Genomic DNA, 22,688 nt, shown 5'->3' with positions numbered 1-22,688 from the left:
CTGCATAAATAAAACAGTTACATCACAGCAATTCATAAGTATTATCCATAATTCACTGCATTCACTGTACCATTGTCTTTCTGTTTCAGACATGCAGCATCAGAAAAAAGACAAATAAGGAAAAAATAAAAATAAATCTAAAACCGACTTAATTCTCACATGTATGATACAAAGAATTCAAAGTATAAAATTATACTTAAATTGATAGTGATTCATTGGACAGGGAGGGGGAGCTGCTGCCAAGAGAAACGGTGACACACACACACACACACACACGCACACACACACAACCACTGAGTCAAAACCACCGAGTTTGGCTTTAGAATGACATATTTTATCCATTTATTTTAATTATATTCTTTACCAGTTATTGAACGTGTGTGACAGAACATTAAAAAAACATCTAAATACAATCTAGTCGATTTGTTTCAAATGACAGATTAACTGTCAACAGGAAACCTTTCCTCATGCCAGACCACGTCCTGGTTTGTTGATGTCAACATGAGCAACACTGAGTGGAGGACAGCCGGACAGAAACCGGCAGAGCGGGTGGAGGAGAGGCTGTCTCTGGAGGCAGATGTGTTGGTGTAATGTCATCGTCTTTGTGTGGAGACACGAACACATCAACATGTCGCTCCCGCTGCTGCTGCTGCTGGTCTGCAGCACTCAGGCTACTGGTTTCTATGGGACAGTGATGACTTACTACCCAAAAAGCACCAACAAAGACGCACCTGTGGAGGTACGTGCAGGTCTGATCTAATCCCATTTATTCATCTTTTGAAGTGTGACTACAGCGATCATTCTATCCCGGATGTAATACATATCTTGGAGAAGCATCCCTCCCCCTGAGTGAGCAGCCCGGCAGACCCCCCCCCCCCCTCTCTGTACCCTGGGTGTTAATAACAGCTCCTCTCTGTGACGCTGCAGGTGGTCCTTCGCTATAAGCTCAACTTCGACACTTGCACCGACAGGAACGAGTCGTGGACCTGCCGCGGGGGGAACTGCGGGACTGAGAGTCGCAGTGAGGAGTCAAACGTGGTCTACGAGGAGGGGGGCGGAGAGTGGTGCCAGACGGAGGGACTGGTGACTCGCCACCCTCCCAGCAGCGCTCCCTTTCAGCTGCAGTGAGCACAAAGATGTCATGTTCAAAAACAACTATGATTTAATAATAGCAGTCAGATCCTTTACTTAAGTAAAAGTACTAATACCTCACTGTAAAAATACTACTGTATTGAAAAGTTAATTTAAGTAATATTTAAGTATAAATAAGAAAATGTACTTAAATGAGACAGATTTCAGCTGTACTTGTATAAACTGTTGGGTAGTTTAAGTTATAGCAATACATCGTATTTGTTTATATATATGTGTAAAGTATCCAGTAACTAAGCTGTCAGACAGTATTTCTGTGTGGTGGAGTAGAAGTAGAAAGTGTCATGAAAACAAAAGATGCGAGTAAAGGGTTGGAGTTGATATCTTACACAGCTAAAACACGACGAGCGGTTCACAGTAAAGACTGGCTTTCCCACTGAAGGTTGACCGGTTTTAAATGGATAACGAACAGAAATGGCATCTCCGAGGGGAGGGCCGTAACTCTGGTGGACCCGAGGAACCGGTCTGACACGGGCCAGGCCAACAGATCGCCCCAGACCACCATCCTGCCCGCTGTGAGGTGAGCCTCCTCACTGTTTGTGTTCCTATCTCTGTGTTAATTATACACTTTATGTATTTAAACATTTATCATCAGCACTTTCAGAGCCTCACAGGTCCATAATAGTTCCAACCCAACGAGACGGTTTTAAGGCATTACTGGATTTGTGGAGTCAGAGTCCGGCTCTGCTCGAGGTTTCTGCCTCTTAAAGGGAAGTTTTTCTTTGCAGCTGTCGCCAAGATGACTGCTTCGTGGGGAAACACCTTTTAAAAGGAAATCTGTTGACTTGTGTTCAAGTTCAGGTTCAAGCTTCAGTTCGAAAATGCAGTGAGTTTCCTGGTAAAAACATTGAGGAACCAGAAAGTCGTGTTACTTTCAGTTTCCAATCCAAACAGAATGCCGTTCACTAGATTTGCATCTGACACTAGCAGAAACCTTTGTCTGGAACATGTACTTTGGCTCAGCGTGGCAGACTAACTGGCTCACCGGCTCAGGCTGTTGCATAACGCCCAAACTACCAACGTTCGTCTTCTCTCTCCCTCAGAGTTCCTTCAAACTGTCAGAGAGATTTCAACCTGTTGGCGTTTGACGCTGACGGAGACGAGGTTAAGTGCAGATATGGGAACGCCACACTGTCGGAGTGTCAGGTCTGCACACCGCCGTCTGTTCTCAACCTCTCAACAGTGAGTCCACAGTCACTGTTGGTGACACCGTTATACTCCAAACATGATCTGAATCAATATATTTGTACTGACCTCTTGTCCTCTTGCAGTCTTGCACTCTGTCCTTCAGCCCCACCAGCAGCAGTAATGAAGGTCGGTACGTTGTTCAGATGGTGATGGAGGACATTCCCTGGAAGACCATCACCCTGACTCAAACTGATGGGCTGCAAGCGGTGATAACCCCCGACAACGCTCTCAGCAGACTTCCTGTCCAGTTTATTTTAAAGGGTAGGGTCTCTTGTTTTGGCAGCGTGGAGATATTCAGCTGCACTGACTTTAGATATAATAATCTCAGTAGTTGAGTTGATCTTCAGTGTATATTATCAGTCATTATAAACAAAACCAGATAAATAAATATGTAGTCGACGTGGAAACATGCTGATGTTTAGAAGGTACCCGCGTTACACATATTAGCTTTGCATGCTAACATGCACTAAACACAAGGCTGATAGAAACTTCTGACCTCATCATGACGCCAGAGGTAAAGTTACAGAGATTGAAATTCATCGTCCGGGAACCGCGAGTGTCTGCACCAAAGTTTGTTCCAATCTATGTCGAAGGTGTCGAGATATTTTACTGAATAAGTGAAAATCTTGACTTGCTGGTGGCGTCTGTACAAAATGTTATGGCAGCAGTTGTTATTCTAGTCTGGACCAAAGCGGTGGACCGACCTCAGAAAGAGTTTCTTATTGTTCCAGTGGAACCGAAGGTGCCATCCTGCACAGCGGGACTCTACCTGCCCAAGTTTCTGCCTCCAACCCCCGCCAACAGAGCTCGGCTGTACGCCCCTGTCAACCAGGCCCTGTTTATCATGATCAGTGCAGAGGCGACATCCTCCAAGTAAGTCAAAAATGAAACTAATCTGAAGTAAATAAGAAATACTTATCCACATTAAGACATGAGTCACACAAATGGGTTTCATTCGCCGAGGCTTTCGGGTGCACGAGGACTCTTGTGTTGTGTAACAGGTTTGACAAGTGTGACAGAACCAACTGGGTCACAGTAGGCGTGACTCGCTTAAAATGAGCCATGAAGGAAACAACATTAAAAAGAAAACTGAGTCAGACGCCAGGTGAGAGAGGAAAATCCACCTGCGGCAGAATTTTAATCACGCTGCCGTGCTGCATTTATTGGGTGGGGAGGTTTTGGGAAAGCTACTCTTGTCTGTCACGCCTGTCCTCCTTCTGTTCGGTAAAGGATTTCTGAGCTGCTGTTCAGCGGGCCGTACAACACAAGGCAAGCTACATCCGGAGCAGGACCGTACACCCTGGGCTGGATACCGTCTGAAAACCAAGCTGGAGAAAGCCACCCCATCTGCTTTGTCGTCCAGGCGGTTTACAAGTCAGTCCCTTGTCCCATGAACGTTAGCCTGTAGCAACGTATATATGGACAAACTGTAGAAATACCTGATATTAAAATCTATGAACTGTGGTTCTTATGGCATTAACACGCACATCCAGGTATAATACAGTCAGTTTAAACACGGTGAAACAAAGGAGTTTGGGGAGGAAATGGTTTGCTAAATGTCCTGGAAGAGAAAGGGGGACGTTATCGGTTATCTGTGTGGTTTCGGATACGGGACCTTTAAGGAATAGCCTCGCATTTTGTCAAACTGGTCCTTTAAAATGATGGAGGCTGTAAAAACAACTGTCCCCTCTGAGCAAGAAAGACTTTCTATCTTGAAGTATATAAAAATAATTTTTAATAAATAAACTACCGTATTGATTTTATTCCCACAGTTCAATCAAGTATCATTCGGAGCTACGATGTGTCATCGTGAGTGTTGGTGAGTTGAACCCAACAACTACACCAACAACCACAACAACTACTCCACCAGCTACAACCACCACTACACCAACAACCACAACAACTACTCCAACAACTACAACCACCACTACACCAACAACCACAACAACTACTCCACCAACTACAACCACCACTACACCAACAACCACAACAACTACTCCACCAACTACAACCACCACTACACCAACAACCACAACCACCATTTCCTCAACAACTACTCCACCAGCTACAACCACCACTACACCAACAACCACCATTTCCTCAACAACTACTCCACCAACTACAACCACCATTTCCTCAACAACTACTCCACCAGCTACAACCACCACTACTCCACCAACCACAACCACCATTTCCTCAACAACTACTCCACCAACTACAACCACCACTACACCAACAACCACAACCACCATTTCCTCAACAACTACTCCACCAGCTACAACCACCACTACACCAACAACCACAACCACCATTTCCTCAACAACTACTCCACCAGCTACAACCACCACTACACCAACAACCACCATTACCTCAACAACTACTCCACCAACTACAACCACCACTACACCAACAACAACAACCACCATTTTCTCAACAACTACTCCACCAGCTACAACCACCATTTCCTCAACAACTACTCCACCAGCTACAACCACCACTACACCAACAACAACAACCACCATTTCCTCAACAACTACTCCACCAGCTACAACCACCACTACACCAACAACCACCATTTCCTCAACAACTACTCCACCAGCTACAACCACCATTTCCTCAACAACTACTCCACCAGCTACAACCACCACTACACCAACAACAACAACCACCATTTCCCCAACAACTACTCCACCAACTACAACCACCACTACACCAACAACAACCACACCAAACACCACAACAACAATCAATGAAACTACTACACAAATTACTACATCACCACCGATTACCACCACTACACCAACCACAACCATGCAAAGTACAACTACCATCCCGTCTACGACTACTTCAACCACCACTACAACAAGTACACCACCAAGTCCAACCACTGTTACTTCGACAACTACACCCGATGACACGACACCTACCCCACCACCTGTAACTGAAGTCTCGAACCAAAGTGAGTATGACCACCGGTGATGTTTTACACCACGCTGTAGTCATCTCTTAATGGACATATAGTGACACGTGAGGCAGCTGAGTGACTTGAACTGAGCACCCTTCTGGTCTGCATTATAACGCTGAGCCACTGTGTTTCCAGTTGTCATTGGTCTGAGAATGAAGATTTCCTCTTCGTCTTCACTGTCCGACGACCACACCAGGAATACTGTCATACAACAGGTGGGTCTCCCTGCTGGGGCTAGTGGTAGGTTTAGTCACATGTTGGTGGTGCTGTGGAATTTTTAATGCATGCATGACTAAACAAGGCTAGGTGTGAACGTGTAGGTGTTTTCAGGTAGGTGATATTCAGCACTCTGATAGGACAGGTAGATACTGTAGGAGGGAGGTGTAGACAGATGGCAGGCAGATGCAGAAGTAGACAACAGTAAACATTAGAAAACTGACTGAAAAACCATCGTCAGAATAACAATAGGTGCATTTCCATCCACCTGTTTTTATAAAAACTGGAAATGCCAGAAACTGAGTGACAGAATACCACCGAAGCTTCAATCTGATTTGTGTACACTCATGAAGAGACGTAACGTTCCTCAGTTCATTTAATTTCCACACGGTTTTCCATCGTTTGAGGTGTGACTGATGCTCTTTTATTTGACTCAGTTGTGTTTTACTTCGTTTGGATGGAAACTACACAGCTCACGTCTCGACAATCCAGACTGGAAATGTAGGAAATGTCCACCAAAAGTTTCATCTTTAGTGACAGAATATTCCAACCAGGAGTCCCACTCGTACCAACTCTTGAGAGACGCTCTTTAGCATCAGGATGCTACCTCTGGCTAACGCTGCTAACGGACAAACTGAATTTGTTGAAGTGAACGCATCTGACAAGGCTGAGGCGGCAACTGGACTGGAGAATGGCAGAAGCAGCAGCGTGAAACGTCAAACATCTGACAGTTTCTTGGCAGAGCTCTGGCCCCATCTAACCCCACCCGAATGTCTGTGGTTAATCTGGAAAGAAGTATCACACGCTGCCGGATGATTAAACAGCCACAACCAGTTTAAATTCACAGCAGGGAAGTATGAGCGTGGATCTGCAGCACTTTAATCTTTTTTGTTTTGTCATAGAAGGCAGCCAGAGGGCATCAAAGACTTTCCAGAGCTGACACGCGTGTGTTTAACCTTACGTAACACGCAATCTGATGTTTGACTTTGTTGGACAAACAGGAAGAAGCCACTGCTTCCATTAAAACAGAGTGAGCAGGTGAATCTAGGCGAAAGCTCTGAAGCATACAGGGTGGATAAGGATCAACATCTGTTTTCTCTTTGTAGTTTTGAGCACAAGATGTGATTCAGATCATCTTCATGCATCTCAGTTTAGTTTACGTCCTCAAATGCAGTTTACACAGAACCACCATATCTGAGAAAGGGGTGATGGTATCTAAGCACCGCTGTTTCCTTCCACTCTCCAGGTTAGAGAGGAGCTGGTGAGACGAGGGCTGCCACCAGACGTCGCTGTGCGCCTCGTGAGTAGTGGACAACTGTAATCTGCAAACCACAGCGAGCCCTGCTGTTTCAACGAGGACATTTATTGACATTTTGTTTGTCACCTTCAAAAGCCTTCTTATCCTCCTGAGAACCAAGTGAATAAGTGTCTTACAATTTCTGTTTTAGTGTGATTTCCTATCTATTTGGGCCTAAAAAAACACCTTACAATTTTATTTTTTTTTAATATATTTTTTTTATTTTAATAATAATCTAACATGATCATAAAATGTAATACATTAACCTGAAACTAAATAAAACATACAAGTTAGTCGTGGCCCACAGAGCACGACGACTTTGCTGCTCCCTCTCTGCCTCTGACTCCCATCAGATTCTCCTGCATCTTCTTCCTCTCCTTCTTCATCATCATCTTCACCTATCACAGGCTGATACTCATCCTCCTCATCCTTTTCCTCATCTGAAAGCTCCAAATCTGAATCTCCCTCTACTATCCGGTATAGAATCCTCTCTGCTTCACTTCTTTCTCCTACAACAATGTGCAGTCATTAAATACATTAAAATGGTCCTGGTGTCCACTACAGTTGACATTCATTAAATGCCTGTTATTTCAAAACAGAAATAATAAAACTGTTTTCAGATGTAAAACTATTGTTCTTAACATGTTTATGAACAAGAATATATATAATTATCATGGTAAAAATAGCAATAGATAAAGAATATTTGACTTGCCTCTCCTCTTTCCATAAAATGTGGTTGTTGGTATGGCAGCCATCTTGATAGAGGAAAAAAGTAAAGTTCCCAGCTTGCAAACCCGTCACATGACACATCACTGAAAAGCCCAGGATGTCCCCTACAGAATACTATAGGGCTTGGAAGGGTAACTCCAAATACTTAAGAAAGATACAGGTCAACAAAATGTCCATTATAAAGGACATAAATGAATGGGCCGGGTCTCAGGAGGATATGATATTATTCATCCTATTGATCCATTGTGTTTTTTGCTGCCTTTATCCAAGTATGTACTTGTTATTTGTCTATTTATATCAAATCCAACTGCATAAACAAAGCAGTTTTAGTAGAAAATTGGTTTGCACTGGAACCTCTAATCCTCACTGTCATGTAAATTATTGAACCCATTGTCTGTGATTAAAAGATCAAAACCTGTTGAGAGTCGATCACCAACACGCGCGTCACCGCTGAGTCAAAAGCATCTGGTGTCTGATTACAGCAGCGCAGCCTCGCTGAGTCTCAATACATTAGACGCTTCACTGAAGCTCTTTGTAAAGAACTGGTCCGTCCGTCTTTGAGTCATCTGTGGTTTTCATCCGAGAGCCCAGGTGACGACGTCTAAAGTAGTGGTGCTGCGTCTGGTAACGGAGCTCTGAGGCTTGTGTCAGTAGTGGTTCAGATGCGGGGAGGTCCAGCCGGTGTAATGTCCAGAGAGATACTCGTGGTGATCTCCGTATGAGCCTCCTACAGAAGGCTGTAGAAGAGGTCCTACTGTACTTGTGCACGTGGTTTGAAAGATCTTCTTTGGCTAAAATCCAAAGTGCCTGTTTAGATTTTCTTCCCAGCTGAGAGCCTCGTGTGTGGGACAGGTTTTCTGTTGTCAGCAGGCATTTCCTCATACCGTGTCACTTCCTGGTTCATTGTCTGATCTGAAATAAATTCTTCTGTGTGGGGGAAAAAGAGTCAGAATCAGTGTGTTGCTGTCTGTGTGTAGAGACTTCACTATGTCCGTCTCTCTGCTGCTGTTGACGCTGCTCGCATGCAGCTGCCAGGCGTCTCACTTCTATGGGACAGTGATGACCTACTACCCGAAAGAGACGGCCACCAACGGATCTACCTCGGTATGTACAGTTTCCTTCCAGACAAACTTATTTAGCCAAGTTAAAGAACTTTGACAGGACACAGTTCTGAAAGACGTCCGCACTTTGGATGTTGTCGTTTTATCACTGCAGGTGGTCATTCGCTATAAGCTGAACTTCCACCACTGCAGTTCTTCTGACACGTGGACGTGCCTCTCTGGGAACTGTGGGACTCAGACTTCTCTAGTGCTGAAAGAGGTCTACGTGGAGAGCAGTCAAGAGTGGTGTCAGAAGGAGGGAATCATGACTCGGCAGGTTCCCAGCAACGCTGTGTTTCAGCTTTGGTAAGTGCGCCAAACTTTTGGTCCGTTCAGCTACCTGTAATCCACCCAGAGTCACATTAAAGGCAGCTCCTCGTGGCCTTTTAGCCTCTTTTACCTCATTGTTTTAGTTTCATGTTGCACTTCATATGGTGGCTGTGTATCTGTAAGCTTGCGTTGACGAAAGAGCATACAATAAACGTGTATTTAAAACACGTATGTTGGGGTTTTATGTATATTCATATACAGTATATGAGTACACTTCAGACTTTCCCACCACAGGTTAAACAGCGGTAACTGGATAAATAACATCGTGAATGGCATTGTGTTATGGAGAGCTGTGACTCTGGTGGACCTGAGGAAAAGGTCGGACACGGGCCAGGCCAACAGATCCCCCCAGACCACCATCCTGCCCGCTGTGAGGTGAGCCTACTCACTGTTCACGTCCTTATATCTCGTTTCTTTAATTCGTACAAACACCCAAGAGCAACAGCGACAATTAGCCGTCACGTATTAAGAAATACGAGTATTTCAGGAAGCCTGAGCCAACTTCGACGGCATGTTTCTCTCTCTCCCTCAGGGTTCCTTCAAACTGTCAGAGAGATTTCGACCTGTTGATGTTTGACCCCGACGGAGACGAGGTTAAGTGCAGATATGGAAACGCCACACTGTTGGAGTGTAACCCCTGCACGCCGGCGTCTGTTCTCAGCCTCTCATCGGTGAGTAGCCAGCATTTTGACAACAGACAACGCTTTTTAATCAACGCTAATTGCAACAAACTTAGTTTACTTTAGCATTGCATAAATGAATGTACACTGGATGCACCGTGACGTTAGAAGAAGTAGTCGGGGGACTCATTGCACCAAAGGAAAATGTTGGCCTTGTCTTTCTTTTTTTTACCCTGTTGCAGTCCTGTTCGTTGTCATTCAGCCCCACCAAAAGCAGTAAGCAAGGTCTATACGCCGTACAGCTGCAGATGGAGGACTTTCCCAGGCAGACCATCACCGTGACTCAAACTAACGGGGCGCAGACCACAATAACTACCAACACTCCTCTCAGCAGGCTACCTGTCCAGTTTGTTTTAAAAGGTCAGAGTTCACATTTTGTCAAGCGACACTGAAGTCTGGTCAGTTTTTGGAGTGCGTGTTGATTAAGTTAGCTGCTGACCGTGCAAGGTTTCTTTCTTTATTGTTCCAGTGGATCCCGAGGTGCCATCCTGCACAGAGGGCCTCTATCTGCCCAAGTTTCTGTCCCCAACCCCAGCCAACGGAGCTCGCCTGTACACCCCCGTCAATCAGGCCCTGGAAATCAGCATCAATGCAGAGGCAAAAAATTCCACGTAAGTCAAACGAAAACCAACAAAACTCTGACATAGTAAGCACCTGTGACAAATGTTGTGGACGTGCTCGTCCTAACTTACCTCAAATAATGTAGTTAGCTAATGTTATGCTACGCCTGGGCCTTGGAGGAAGGTTACTAAGCTAGTTATCCAGACATGCTAACGTTAGCAACTTAAACCTGCAATAACTAATTCCTCTGGCCACTTGTACGGCGGTTACTTATTCATGCATCCGGTGTAAATCCAGACATTTGTAGGCAGGGACTGGTCTTTAAAAAGGTTATTTAACGTTATAAGATTCTGTTCATCCGTTTCGTTGAAGGATCTCCGACCTGCTGTTCAGCGGGCCGCACAACATAAACCAGACGAGTTCATTAGCAGGACAGTACATCCTGAGATGGACGCCATCTGAGGACGAAGATGGACAAAGCCACCCCGTCTGCTTCGTCGTCCAGGCGGTTACCAAGTCAGTCTTCACATGGAAACGATGTGAAAGTACTATTTAACAAATACAAAACACTACAACTGTAATTCTTCATACCTGTATCAGTACGAAAGCTGTTTCGGCAGTAAAAGCTTTGCTAAATTGGGTAAATGATATATGAAATAACTAAGCTCTTAATTTATTCCCTCAGTTCAATTAAGTATCACTCAACTCTACGCTGTGTCATTGTAAGCGTTGGAAACGGTGAGCAGAACTCTCTCATGTTTCAAATTCCACTGCTGATTTCATAGATAGACAGAAGTCGTGTCCAACTTTTCTTTTATTTCGACTTCCTTGAACAGAACCAAATGTAACTACCACGGAAACTCCAACCACTAGTCCATCAACTACGCCTCAAACTACAGGAGCATCCAATCAGCGTACGACCACCATCACGTCTGCAACTACATCACAATCAGCACTGTATCCACAACTTACACCCTCTGTCCAGCGTTGTAATGTTGAGTCACTGTGTTTCTAGTTGTCATCGGGCTGACGATGGGGATTTCCTCCTCGGCTCCGCTGTCTGACAGCGACATCAGGAACACCGTACAGCAGGTCGGTCTGCTTCTTCAGAGCATCGGATAACCAACGCAGAAATACTTTAAATATGTAGTATTTCCAGTTAATGACCTGCTGCAGGGTTTGACTGACGGTAAAGCAGCATTTAAAATGGTGACAGTTGGCAGCCAAATAAATTCATTTCAATGGAACTCATTTTGTGCATCAAGTTCAACTTTATTGATTGAACTAGCAACTGTTTCGACCATGCTGACCTTTGGGGGAGTTCAAGATGGAGGAAGCTATCGTAGTTTATTAGCTTTGTTTAACTTTAACCTCCTCTGTCAGTATATAATAAGTATATATATATATAGAAACTGCTCCACAAGAGGAATAGTTGGCAGACAGTCATGAGACAGGAGTCGATGGTACAAATATGTCTTTTGAATATACTCTATGAACTTATTGTCCCATTAGCGACCCAGCTAAAAAGCTTGCTAATCAGGGCTTGAGCACAAAATAAGTACAGTTACTCTAAGTACTGTAAATAAGTACAATTTTGAGGCACTTGTACTGTGCTTTACATTATGATAATTTATACTTCTACTCCACAGTAGTTGTTAAAATAACCTTGACTACTTCATCAATAAATCAATAAATATAATAAGTATATATATTAATGGAATAATGGAACCATTTTACTTTTACTTTAGATAATTTAAATACATTTTGCTGCCAATACCTCTGTACTTTTATTCAAGTAAGATTTTGAACGCAGGACGTTGTAATCTACTTGTATTGGAATCTTTTTTTCATTGTGATATTTAGTTAAAAGATCTTTCGCCATTGTTGCTAACTGGCTGCTAGCTAGCTAGCTTGTAGAACCCCCCCCCCCCCCCCCCTCTTAAATAACTCTTTGAATGAACGATGTATAATCCCGACAAGAAAATACCGGCACAATATGAAGAGGGAGATTTATTGTGACTGACGAGCACTAGCATGTTCCCAGTTTGCTAGCGTGTTAGCTGTTAGCTTGCCAGCTAGTTCACCAACTAGCCCTGCCACTTAAAGTTATATACTAGTTAAGGGGAAATGCAGCATCAACACATCTGTTTCCTAAAAGCTACAACCACTTAAATACAAATTGTTATTGATTGTTTTAATTAAAATATTGAAGCAGAATTGATTCAGACATGACGACATTTTGAAAAAATCAACAACAACGAGGGCTTTGGGCTAGAACCACAGTTTTAAATTAAACACAAAACAATAGCAGAAGACCAAACTGGGGAATACGAAGAAATAATTACCATATGTACACAACATATTTCTGTCCTCGTACATTTATTTAAAAACAGGTGGTTTTTTGTTGTCCATGAGCACAAAATGTGTTGAAGCTAATAATCTGCACGTGTTTGACTCGGTCCACCATTATTTCTCAGCACCACTATGTGTTTTCTCCTCCAGCTTAAAGATGAACTGGTGAGACAAGGGTTTCCATCGTCCGTCAGTCTGACGTTCGTGAGGAGAGTGTAACAGGAAGTTACAACCACAGCGACCCCTGCTGGCGGTTTGCAGTTCCCTGCCAGAGCTACAACACGATGGTCAGCTTTCCTGTTCTTTATAATTCACGAAATTGATTTCATGATTGCAGTTTTATTTCCATTTTTTGGTCCTGGTACACTAACCCTCAATCCTGAGGTTGTAATTGACAGCTTCTATGTAGAAAGACTTGAGACTGAATAAATACAAAATCTACAACTGTCTTAACTGTTTTTGCTGCCGTCGTCTTTTTAAATTTTATGTACGCTGTGGACTCGTTTGCATTAACCCCCAAACATAAATAATCTTTTTAAAGTGAACTCAACTGAAAGATTCACAAACCCTTGAAAGAAAGGACAAAAAGGAGCCGGTGATGTTTAAAAGACATCAGTTTTACTTCCAGTTGAAGCAGCCGCAGCAGCATGTCATTAGGAATAAATACACAGGTCACGGTTTCAAGATAGTAACAATAAATAAAACATCAGTCGGTTGTAAACTTGTTCATCATGAAGCCACATGATATTAAACTCTTTGTTGGTTTTGTTTGCAGGGCGTGAAACTAGCTTCATTTTGGGCCAACCAGCCAACAAACAGAGTTTTACCAGCTGAAGAAAGTGCAAAATGTGAGGACTAGCTCCTGCCGAAATGATCCTTTACTGGCCTCAGTGGTTAAATACGCTCGATGAAGCTTTCTAATGGTTTAATATTTAAATAGTGGTATATTTCTTCTTTGGTTGATGTTTTTATACGATGATGGCTTGGCGACAATTAAAAGCCGCTGTAGCCCGAGGGGACGTTGATGCACTTTATTTTGTTTGTCCATAGAAGTCAATAAAGTTCCTGGTTTTTGAATTCCCAAACAGGCTAGCAGAACTGAATGTTAAATGCTGAAGTGTTTGGCTGGTGGCTAAGTGTTAATTTCAGGCCCTCTTTGTTTGTACACACATTCCTTCCCGCTGTCAAGTAAAACAGCAAAAGGGGTGCGCTTGTTTTGTTTCAGGTGGCGAGAGTCAGTTTTGTTGGATTTTAACTGATGGAACTAGTGTTAAGGAGGCGACTGCATCAATGTGGATGAAGCGAAACAAGCGCACCCTGTTGATCTACACTGAAAAAACAAACAAAAAAACAAAAGAGGTCAACTACATTTCTTTCAACAGAGTCAAGCAAGCCAGTACCCTGATAGTTAACACACAGCTGGACAAACAAACATCTACAGTTTGAAATGTTTCAGGTGTTTGACAAAGGTGAGGTGCACTTGATTTCAAAAGGACTAAACCTCAAGCGCCTCATGGTTTTTGTAAATACTCACAAAAACATTTCAAACCTTGTTTTGTTTCACCCAGATCGCGCTAGAAAAAACTAAATAAATGCTCTGAGTTTCAGCAACTTTCCCTTCATGAGAATTGCACATCTTCAATATAAAATATGAACCTTCCTATGTACAGCTAACGAAAACCAAACCTGGGCGAGGATGTATTGTAAGTGTACCTGCCTGCGGAGAAGTGTTTGGAGAGCGGTCGCCAGCGGTTACGAGAAACATTGGGAGAAAAGTTATCACCAGTTCTTCCCTCGAGCTTCCGATTCAAACACTATTCAAACCAACAGGAATAAGGCATCTTTTAGGCTGGAGGACGGCTGCTTCACACCATGAGCGAAATTAGAAAATAATCACCAAAACGGGCCCATAAATACACGATAAATTGCGTAACTTCGGCTGAACAAAATCAAAAATAAGGTATCTGCACGTCCTGGTGTCCCTGATGATAAACTCTGAATATTCTAAGAGGTTTTCTTGGTTATTTTGAGCCACGAGACGGTTAGCGTAGCTTAGCATAAAGACTGGAAACAAAGGGAAACAGCTAGCTCGGCTCTGCACCTCTAAAGCTCGCTAATTAACATGTTATATTCTTGTTTGTTTAATCCGCACCATAACTTCCCGGAGTCTCTGCTGGTTGTCTGGCAACTGGTCCTCCGGGTTTCCAATCTTAATGCTAAGCTAAGCTAACCAGCTGCTGGTTGTAGCTTCATATTTACCGTACAAACATGAGAGTGGTGTCGATCTGCTCATCCAACTCTTGGCAAGAAAGGAAATAGCATTTTGGATTCGATGCCACAGGTGGAAACATTTGCTGCCTTTTAAAAAAGCAATTGCCTCCAAGTCAATATCTTGAATTTTGTCGCTAATAATATAATAACAAAGGTAAATACTGTACAAAGAACTCTGTAACACAGCACCAGCAGAGCCTGATGTACTAACGACAGCCGAGTCGCTCACAGTGTGAAGGCAGCGTTACGAACTCTCATGACCGCTGCTGACATCTCTCCACAGTGTCACTGACTTTGTTGCAGATAAACTTTAATGTTTTAAAATAGAGTTATTATCAGTCACTTGATTTTCTTGAGACATGTGAAGGTATAATAAAAAAAAAGGCAGATCACTCCACGTGATTTAAGTCACATGATTCAAGAAAAGGGGCTTTTTCAGAGGAAACAAGTGACATCATGTCGCAGCTGGCAGTTGTTGAAATGGATAGTTCATTAAATCCACTGAAGCACTTGTAATAATGTGAAACTCATTCAGCCCAGGTCAAAACACAGAATTAGAAGAATAACTATATACACATAAAAACACTCAGAGGGGTGAAGTTGCCTTTGTGTCCGTTTCTCTGACACTTTTTCAATTCATAGTGAGACGTGAACCATAAACACCACCTGAGAGTGTGTTTCAGGAGTGAAGACAAAACAATACTGGCCAACTAAAGTCGAGCTCTTGTGTCTGTCGCCAGCTAAGCTCTCTGATATTTTCATGTTGCATCCCCACCTTTTTTAAGGATGCATGTGCCGTCTTTGCATTCCTAAAGGCCTGCAACTAAAGATGAATCATTTTGTCTATAAAAGGTCAGAAAATAGTGCTTGTTATAATTTCAAATTATTATTATTAAACAGTCCAAAATCCGAAGATATTCAGTTTAGTATCACATACGACAAAGAAAAGCATCAAATCTTTTTGTGCTCTGCTCTTCGACTCGCTGATTCACTGACTTCAGATTTAAATGAGAAATGATGACGTGACAGCAGCTCGAATAACAACAACTAAGGATGAAGGCAGTTTGAGTCGGTTACGTTTAATTGGACTTTTTCTTTTAAACTTGGACGGGATGTAAAAAGTTGCGTCATGAAGTCATGGATATGTAAATTAGCACGCGAGCAAAAAAGGTGAGTTAGTGACGTCACTACTCACTGTTGTTCCTACAACAGCAGCAAATCTGAACCCAGATCAGTGAAGAAAGGCAACTTCACCCCGCACACAAAAATACACAGTTATTGGTAGAATTAACTCCACGGAATAGTTAGAAACAATAAATAAGTTAAGAATCGTCCCTTCACTGAGATTTAGCAGAATACTGAGAGTGTGTGTGTGTGTGTGTGTGTGTGTGTGTGTGTGTGTGTGTGTGTCGGGGTGATTTGATGGGGAACGAATGACACAAAATATTACTTTAATCTCAGAGGTTAAAAATAGTATTTAAAGGTCAAACAACAAATAAACAAAACGTGTCTTTTTTCCAGCGTCCCCCTTTTTTTATATCTTAAATCACACCCTGTGTGTGTGTGTGTGTGTGTGTAGTAGTAGTGTAAATCTGTAAGTGTAACACAGTTTAGTTAGTTAGCACGTCAAACTTCTTTGTACTTCAAAATAAAACACAGGAATGATGAAAAACAAAACACAACAAAAAGGAATCTCTTTGCTTATGAGCCAACGCGTCCCAGTCGTTCCAGATATTTCTATTATTACACCAGTTTGGTGGCATTAATTCACGACAGGTGGCTCGAAAAATAATAAACACGTATAAATGTAACTTGTCATTGATATCTTGAAGCTCAAGTGGTTGATTTGAGAGCAAAAATAAATAATCAATAGAAAGATCCACGGACCTACAGTCTACAGATGTGTTAACACGCTCTGCGGCCAAAAGCATGTGGACATTTAGTCTAGGGCTTAAGTCAGCGTTGGACCTCAGTGATCTTGTGTCCCTGCAGCCGGTTCAAACACCTTCACCGACCCAACAAGCACATGTGGGTGAAATGTTCAGGTGTCCACATACTTTTGGCCGTGTGGTGTATATCACAAACCCACGGGAGTATTGTGAATTATCGAAAACGGATGAGAGAATATCAGATATTGGTAAAAGCTTTAAAGATCCGTATGAGTGCCTATTTAAAGCTTGACCTGGACCTTTAAAAACATCATTCAGTAACAAACTGGTTTCAGGGCACACTGAAGGTGTAGAAACACAGGAAGCTGACCCCAGGCCACTGCCCCCTCTCCTCCTTTAGCAGTAAAGTTAGCGTGCTGAAGCATCTGTTAGCATAAATAAATACTGGCCAGAAGTCAACCACCATAAAAAACTGCACTGGAAAATTGATTATTATGACTCTCATGCGGACACATAATGCGCATCAGGCTGCGTTATTAGCATCTCGGAGTTACAGGTTTACTGAGGCTTTTGCAGCTGACACTCCAGCCAATCTCAAATAAACGTCTTTACCTATATATACCCGAGTCTCCGACTGAACTGTCGGCAGTCGAGTTGCATTGTGGGTAAAGTAGGAGCCAGGTTTTAACGAGGAAGACGAATACGTGGAATAAAAAAAAAAAGATGATATCTTTGGTTCTGCTCCATTGATTTTGACCCTTTTTTTTTTTTCCAAATCTGAGGAGTTAATGTACGTTCTCATTACTTCTCAGACAAATCCCACTCACATAATCCCACCCCTGAACTGTGTCTATGAGCATCTGGAGGTCAGTCCGGGAGAGTTAGGGCTGCATGACGAGCTGCTGCCCCACTGAATCACGACATTCATGCCTAAATACTGCTCCTTAAATCTGGCACTGAATGTTTGCATTCTCCGGGTGTGAAAATGGTCAAATCTGAAGTATGTTAATACCTCCGATATCTGCAGCTTTAGTGTAAAAACATCCATATCAGCCTTGTTAAACCGTCACCAGAGTCCAACTCTTCCACACAAGTCAAAATAATTATAATTAAAGTACCGACCAGGACAAAACGGACAGGAGACAAACTGATATTCATGCGTCTGAGGCTGAACACACATTCATTCATTCATCTAACACACTCTTCATTCGTCCCCGCCTCGGCCCGCCATCCTCACCTTCATCTTCACCTCTCAGGTCCAAAGATAAGACACCGTAGTTAGGCAGAAAATTCACACAATCACGCAAACGGGAACCTTTCCTCGCCCTCTCGCGGGTCAAAGGTCAGACGTCGTAGTCCGGCAGGGCGGAGTAGCTGACGCCGCCGACTGACGGAGGGCTGGAGTGGAGAGGAAGAAGCCAGCAAAAGACCGAGCCTGGGGAGGAAAATAAGAGCTTAAAACAGAGTCGCCGCTTTAAGGACATCGGTGGTCCGTTTCTACTCGTGGATGAGGAACACAAGCCCACCTCTTCCGAAAACCTCCCGCAGCAGAGCCAGCTTTGGCTTGCGGGTGTGTGGGGGGTGGTGAGGCAGCTGAGAGGAGGAGGAGGTGGTGGAGGAAGAGGACGACGATGAAGAGCCTCTGTCCTTGATCATCAGCCTGTTCCTCATCTGCTCTATGGGAGTCTCGTCTGTGATTATGGAGACCAGCTGGAGGGAGAAGAAAGGAGGTTGTTCATAAATCTATATTTAAGAATCTTTTTTTTTTTAAATTGTATTTTTACTTTCATGGATCAGCTGCTCTTCCTCAGCCTCGTCTACTTCTACCTCAGTTTGAGTTCCTACATTTCCCAGAAGGCCTTTTGGCAAACCCCAACTTGTTATCACACTGACTGTTGTCAGAGTAACGGCGGCTTGATGCTAAACATGAGCTCCATTATGTTTTTGTGGCCGTTAAAGTTGATTTCTGTGCGATGACTGAGTGTTGAATCAAAATGGCGGCTCTGGACTTCACTGTAGGAGCTACAAATATCTGGAGGTGATAAAACTAAACTAAATGATGAATTTTAATGTTGTAGTTTCTAAGTGTTGAGTGTTGTGTGTGCAGTGGTGGAGGAAGCATTCGCACCTTAAGTAAAAGTACTAATACCACACTGTAAAAATACTGTTATATGTAAAAGTCCTGCATCGGAAATGTTAAGTAAAAGTATGTAAGTATAATCAGGAAAATGTACTTAAAGTATTAACAGTAAAAGTACTTGAGCAGGAGTTTACTGTTGCAGTTGGTGGAGCTCAGTTTGTTTGTATCAGACAGCTACTAATCATTATTTTCATTATGGATTAATCTGCTGATTATTTTCTCCATTAATTAGTAAGTAAATGTAGTAAAACACACACACACACACACACACACACACCTTCCTGTAGATGTGACTACTTACTAAGTCACATTTTAGATTAAGGTAAGCCTCGGTGTACCTGATCGTAGAAGATGACCATGACAAACACGCCAAACAGCACCGACTCCACCAGGAGGATGATGTAGTGAGCGCTAAGAGAGAGACAATAACAGAAACAACGAGCTGACTGACGGAATCACTGACAAAAACCAAACCAGCTAGTTGAATATTTACAGACCCTGAAACACCTAAAGAAAGCCCTGCGCAGAGGACTCACACTATCAGGTGCTTGCTGGGCGTCCCGTCTCCGTCTTTCTCTCCATCGCCTTCTCTCTCGTTCCTTATCCGCCACACCCAGGCCGACACCACCAACACCATGGAGTACAGGCTGGCCACGCCTGCGCACACAAACACACAATCGGCTGCAGCAGTAGTGGCAAAGATAAAGGCTGCAGGATCAGGGCGTAAAGCAGGCGTGACCTTCAGATTATCAGTGTTGGAAAGTGACAAAACATCCTGAACGGAGCTTTTGGCTGCGTTCAAACTGTCCAAACAGCATGTAGCTTACAATCAGAGCTGGAATACCGTTGGAGCTAATACAAGTAGAGTCTGAGGTACTTGTACTAGTTCCCCATCCAGAAATAATCCAGTGCCTGATCTGCTTTTTCCTGCACTACGGATGCAAACATGATGCAGTATGCTGTTTGTACTCACCGGTGTAGAAGAGAAACTGGATGAAGTACTTCTGGTTTAGCTCTCCGACACAGTTGTTGATCCTAGAACTCACAGATCAGAGAAGTGGATGAGAAGAAGTAGGAGGGGAAAAAAAAGGGGGAGACGGGGAGAAGATGGATGGTGTTTTCTCACCAGGGACAGTGATGGTCCATGCGGCGTATACACCTCTGACAGACGCGGCAGTGATGCGCTCTGGGAGGTCTGTAGGTTTCACAGCGACTGCACACCGTCCAGCCCTCACAGCCCTGGAAACAGCAGGACAACCATCTGACCAACATTATCAGCTCAGAGGACGTTTTGGGCCCAGTTGGAACAATCAGGGCACTGCAGTATGTTCACCATTACGACACTATTCAGACCCACAGACGGGACCAGGATCTAAACTGGCTTTTCTGGACAGCCAACAAAACAAAAAGTCTCCCGTTTTTAGCTTCCGAGCAGACTCGTACGTCATTCCCAACACTTTACAGACATCTGTCATTAAGCTCATAAGTACACGATGACAAGCCCAAAGGCAGACGTAAGTGCAGCTGCTGAGATGTAAATACAGAGTGACCAGGGGATAAATACAGAGCTGTTAATAATACAGTTATAACCAGAGAGAAGCTGCTCCCTGTTAGCCTTTAGCTTCAGAGCTACGTCATGTCAAAAATACTTCAAAAAGGTGGAAAAATCAACTTTCAAACATCAAACATAACAAGACTTTAAAGTTATTTTAAATTTACTTATTATAAAGGTATTTTTAATCTAAATGAAACTTTGTGTAATTAGTCAGAAAAAGAGATTTTTAACTTTGTGACTCACCCGCTCGCTCATCCGAGACGACTGCGAGCGGAGGTCTGAGAAGTCTATGGCTGTGTCGGGAAGAGGCACCATACCTGGACAACAACAACAACAACAACAACAACAACACAAACACACCTTAAATACAAACATTACATTGAGCATCATTGTTTTGGTTCTTTCCTCAAACATTCCTCCGGTTTAATTCAGAGTAATACACACTCTCTGTGACTGACCAGGGTCTGAGAAGACAGCTTTGGAGTGGCAGGCCAGCAGCAGCAGCAGGATCAGGTTGAACACTGATCCATGTAGAGTACACCACACACTGTCAAGAGTCAGAAAAGGAGACTTAATACGCAAAACCGCTTGTTTATTACCTAGAAATACATCATTTCATACATCTGTTATGTCTAATGCTGCAACATGCAACTGACGACGTCTTCTGATATGTTGTTTTGTCTATTTCTGTCATTTCTGCTTAAGAAAAAGGTTAAAACGATGAATCAATTATCAAAATAGCTAGCCAATTATTTTTCTGTCTAACAACTAACTCATCAATGAATTGACTAATTGTTTCAGCTCTAGTTATTAACGCAGTCCTTGTCCACTTGGTACAACAGAACGAGATGGTTATCTGCTTATCTTGTGTGAAATACATCCATGTTTTAAGCTAATAAGATATTTTGAGTGTCAGAAAAAGTCGAGTAGCACAAAAACACAGTTTGGAAGAAGTACTTCGATCCTTTACTTGAGTAAAAGTAACAATACCACAGTTATGAGCACCTGTGAGAGTCTGTGGAGCCTTTAATCCAAAACAATGCATCATATCTAATGAGATGCCTTTTTTATGTAAAATAAAAATAACTAGTAAGTTAAATGAATGCAGTGCAGTAAAAAAATACGGTATCTCCCTCTGAAATGTAGTGGAGTGGAAGTATTAAGTAGCATGAATAGGATATACTTAAGTAAAGTACAAGTACCTCACAAAGGAAATACAGTACTTGAGTAAATCTACTTAGTTACTTTCCACCACTGGGACTGTGTCAACCAAAGAAACAGGCTGAACAAACAGTGTAACAAACAAAAGTTGAATTAATAATAATAATAATAATAATAATAATAATGAATAAACCTGCAGTGAAACATAACTAACAGAGTACGGACACAAACAGGAAGCTCCTGTAACGTTACAGCAACCGAACAGCTGAGTGTGTCGGAGCTAGTAAACAAACGGTACGCCGCGTGTTATCCGGTGTCACCCCGATACAAACCCGTGACAAACCCCCACCGGAACACATCTAAACACGCGTTACTGTCAGAAAAAAACAAGTTTTGCATCGATTCGGCAGAAAAGAAAAAGCGCGAGGATGCTGTCAGTCCTGCCTGCTGTCAAATGAATGGAGACCGCACAGAGAAGCAGGCGCCATGTCGGTGTTTTAACGGTTTAAAAGACATAAAAACATAAAGTACCGACCTGTCCGAGTAGGCGGGGAGGAGGACATACTGTATGACCACGTAGTCCGCGTAAAACACGCTGAAATAAGTTAAAATCAGACAGATAACGCCGCAGGGGTCTCGCCTACAGCGCAGGGACGCCATCTTCTGCCGGGCTCCGCCCCCCTGTCCCCCGCTTCCGGGTGACATCACGCTGAAACCTGATGCTACCTTCAGGAGCGTAGGAAATACTAACTGTTTTTAAAGGTCCAGTTCACCTAAATAAAAACGGCAGTTTTGCGTTGTAAAATTACATTTTCAACACCAATATCTAACTCTGCAATCATCTATCCTCAGTGTGTGCCTCTCATGTATTATCATCCCTAGCAAGAAGGTCGTTTAATAACACTTAACCTCTGTTTTAATTGCATTCCCAGAATAGTCAAAGACTCCTCTAATTGTCCAGATATCTTTATCTCTTCCATCTGCTATAAATAAGATTTTTAACCTGTTAAGTTGCGACTCAACACAAGAATATAAACACGTTTTGAAAATGTCAATATTACTGAAAGTCCAGAACTTGTTAGTCTTACATGCTGTATGTTTTATT

At 42.9% G+C, this 22,688-nt stretch overlaps 2 protein-coding genes across 2 annotated transcripts; one reads left to right on the top strand and one right to left on the bottom strand.

The window, feature by feature from the left end:
* Positions 1–8,516: 8,516 nt before the first annotated feature.
* Positions 8,517–13,016, top strand: LOC139305880 (uncharacterized). The gene is made up of 11 exons (XM_070929832.1): positions 8,517–8,648; positions 8,760–8,950; positions 9,209–9,349; positions 9,507–9,645; positions 9,837–10,014; positions 10,124–10,265; positions 10,588–10,731; positions 10,901–10,953; positions 11,052–11,129; positions 11,231–11,307; positions 12,718–13,016. Exons 1-11 carry the CDS (start codon positions 8,532–8,534, stop codon positions 12,784–12,786), a joined length of 1,329 nt encoding a protein of 442 aa, XP_070785933.1. The 5' UTR covers positions 8,517–8,531; the 3' UTR covers positions 12,787–13,016.
* A 5,054-nt stretch (positions 13,017–18,070) lies between these two features.
* LOC139306221 (palmitoyltransferase ZDHHC3) lies at positions 18,071–22,258 on the bottom strand. Its single transcript, XM_070930173.1, has 9 exons — positions 22,119–22,258; positions 20,881–20,969; positions 20,666–20,739; positions 19,994–20,106; positions 19,841–19,902; positions 19,404–19,524; positions 19,206–19,278; positions 18,254–18,437; positions 18,071–18,162 (listed from the first exon to the last, which is right to left on the bottom strand). Exons 1-9 carry the CDS (start codon positions 22,241–22,243, stop codon positions 18,071–18,073), a joined length of 933 nt encoding a protein of 310 aa, XP_070786274.1. The 5' UTR covers positions 22,244–22,258.
* Between the last annotated feature and the right edge of the window lie 430 nt (positions 22,259–22,688).

Source organism: Enoplosus armatus, chromosome 23 (assembly GCF_043641665.1).
Source record: "Enoplosus armatus isolate fEnoArm2 chromosome 23, fEnoArm2.hap1, whole genome shotgun sequence".
NCBI classification, from domain to species: domain Eukaryota; kingdom Metazoa; phylum Chordata; class Actinopteri; order Centrarchiformes; family Enoplosidae; genus Enoplosus; species Enoplosus armatus.
The sequence above is the reverse complement of the archived record's forward strand: the minus strand, read 5'-3'. Positions and strand labels throughout refer to the sequence as shown.

Excerpts from the sequence above, each read along its gene's own strand:
- LOC139306221 (XM_070930173.1), bottom strand. The coding sequence starts at position 22,243 with ATGGCGTCCCTGCGCTGTAGGCGAGACCCCTGCGGCGTTATCTGTCTG. Across the intron at positions 19,903-19,993 it reads ATGGACCATCACTGTCCCTG|GATCAACAACTGTGTCGGAG; the intron begins GTGAGAAAACAC and ends TGTGAGTTCTAG. Across the intron at positions 18,438-19,205 it reads TGGTCATCTTCTACGATCAG|CTGGTCTCCATAATCACAGA; the intron begins GTACACCGAGGC and ends TTCTCCCTCCAG.
- LOC139305880 (XM_070929832.1), top strand. The coding sequence starts at position 8,532 with ATGTCCGTCTCTCTGCTGCTGTTGACGCTGCTCGCATGCAGCTGCCAG. Across the intron at positions 9,350-9,506 it reads ACCATCCTGCCCGCTGTGAG|GGTTCCTTCAAACTGTCAGA; the intron begins GTGAGCCTACTC and ends TCTCTCCCTCAG. Across the intron at positions 9,646-9,836 it reads CTGTTCTCAGCCTCTCATCG|TCCTGTTCGTTGTCATTCAG; the intron begins GTGAGTAGCCAG and ends ACCCTGTTGCAG.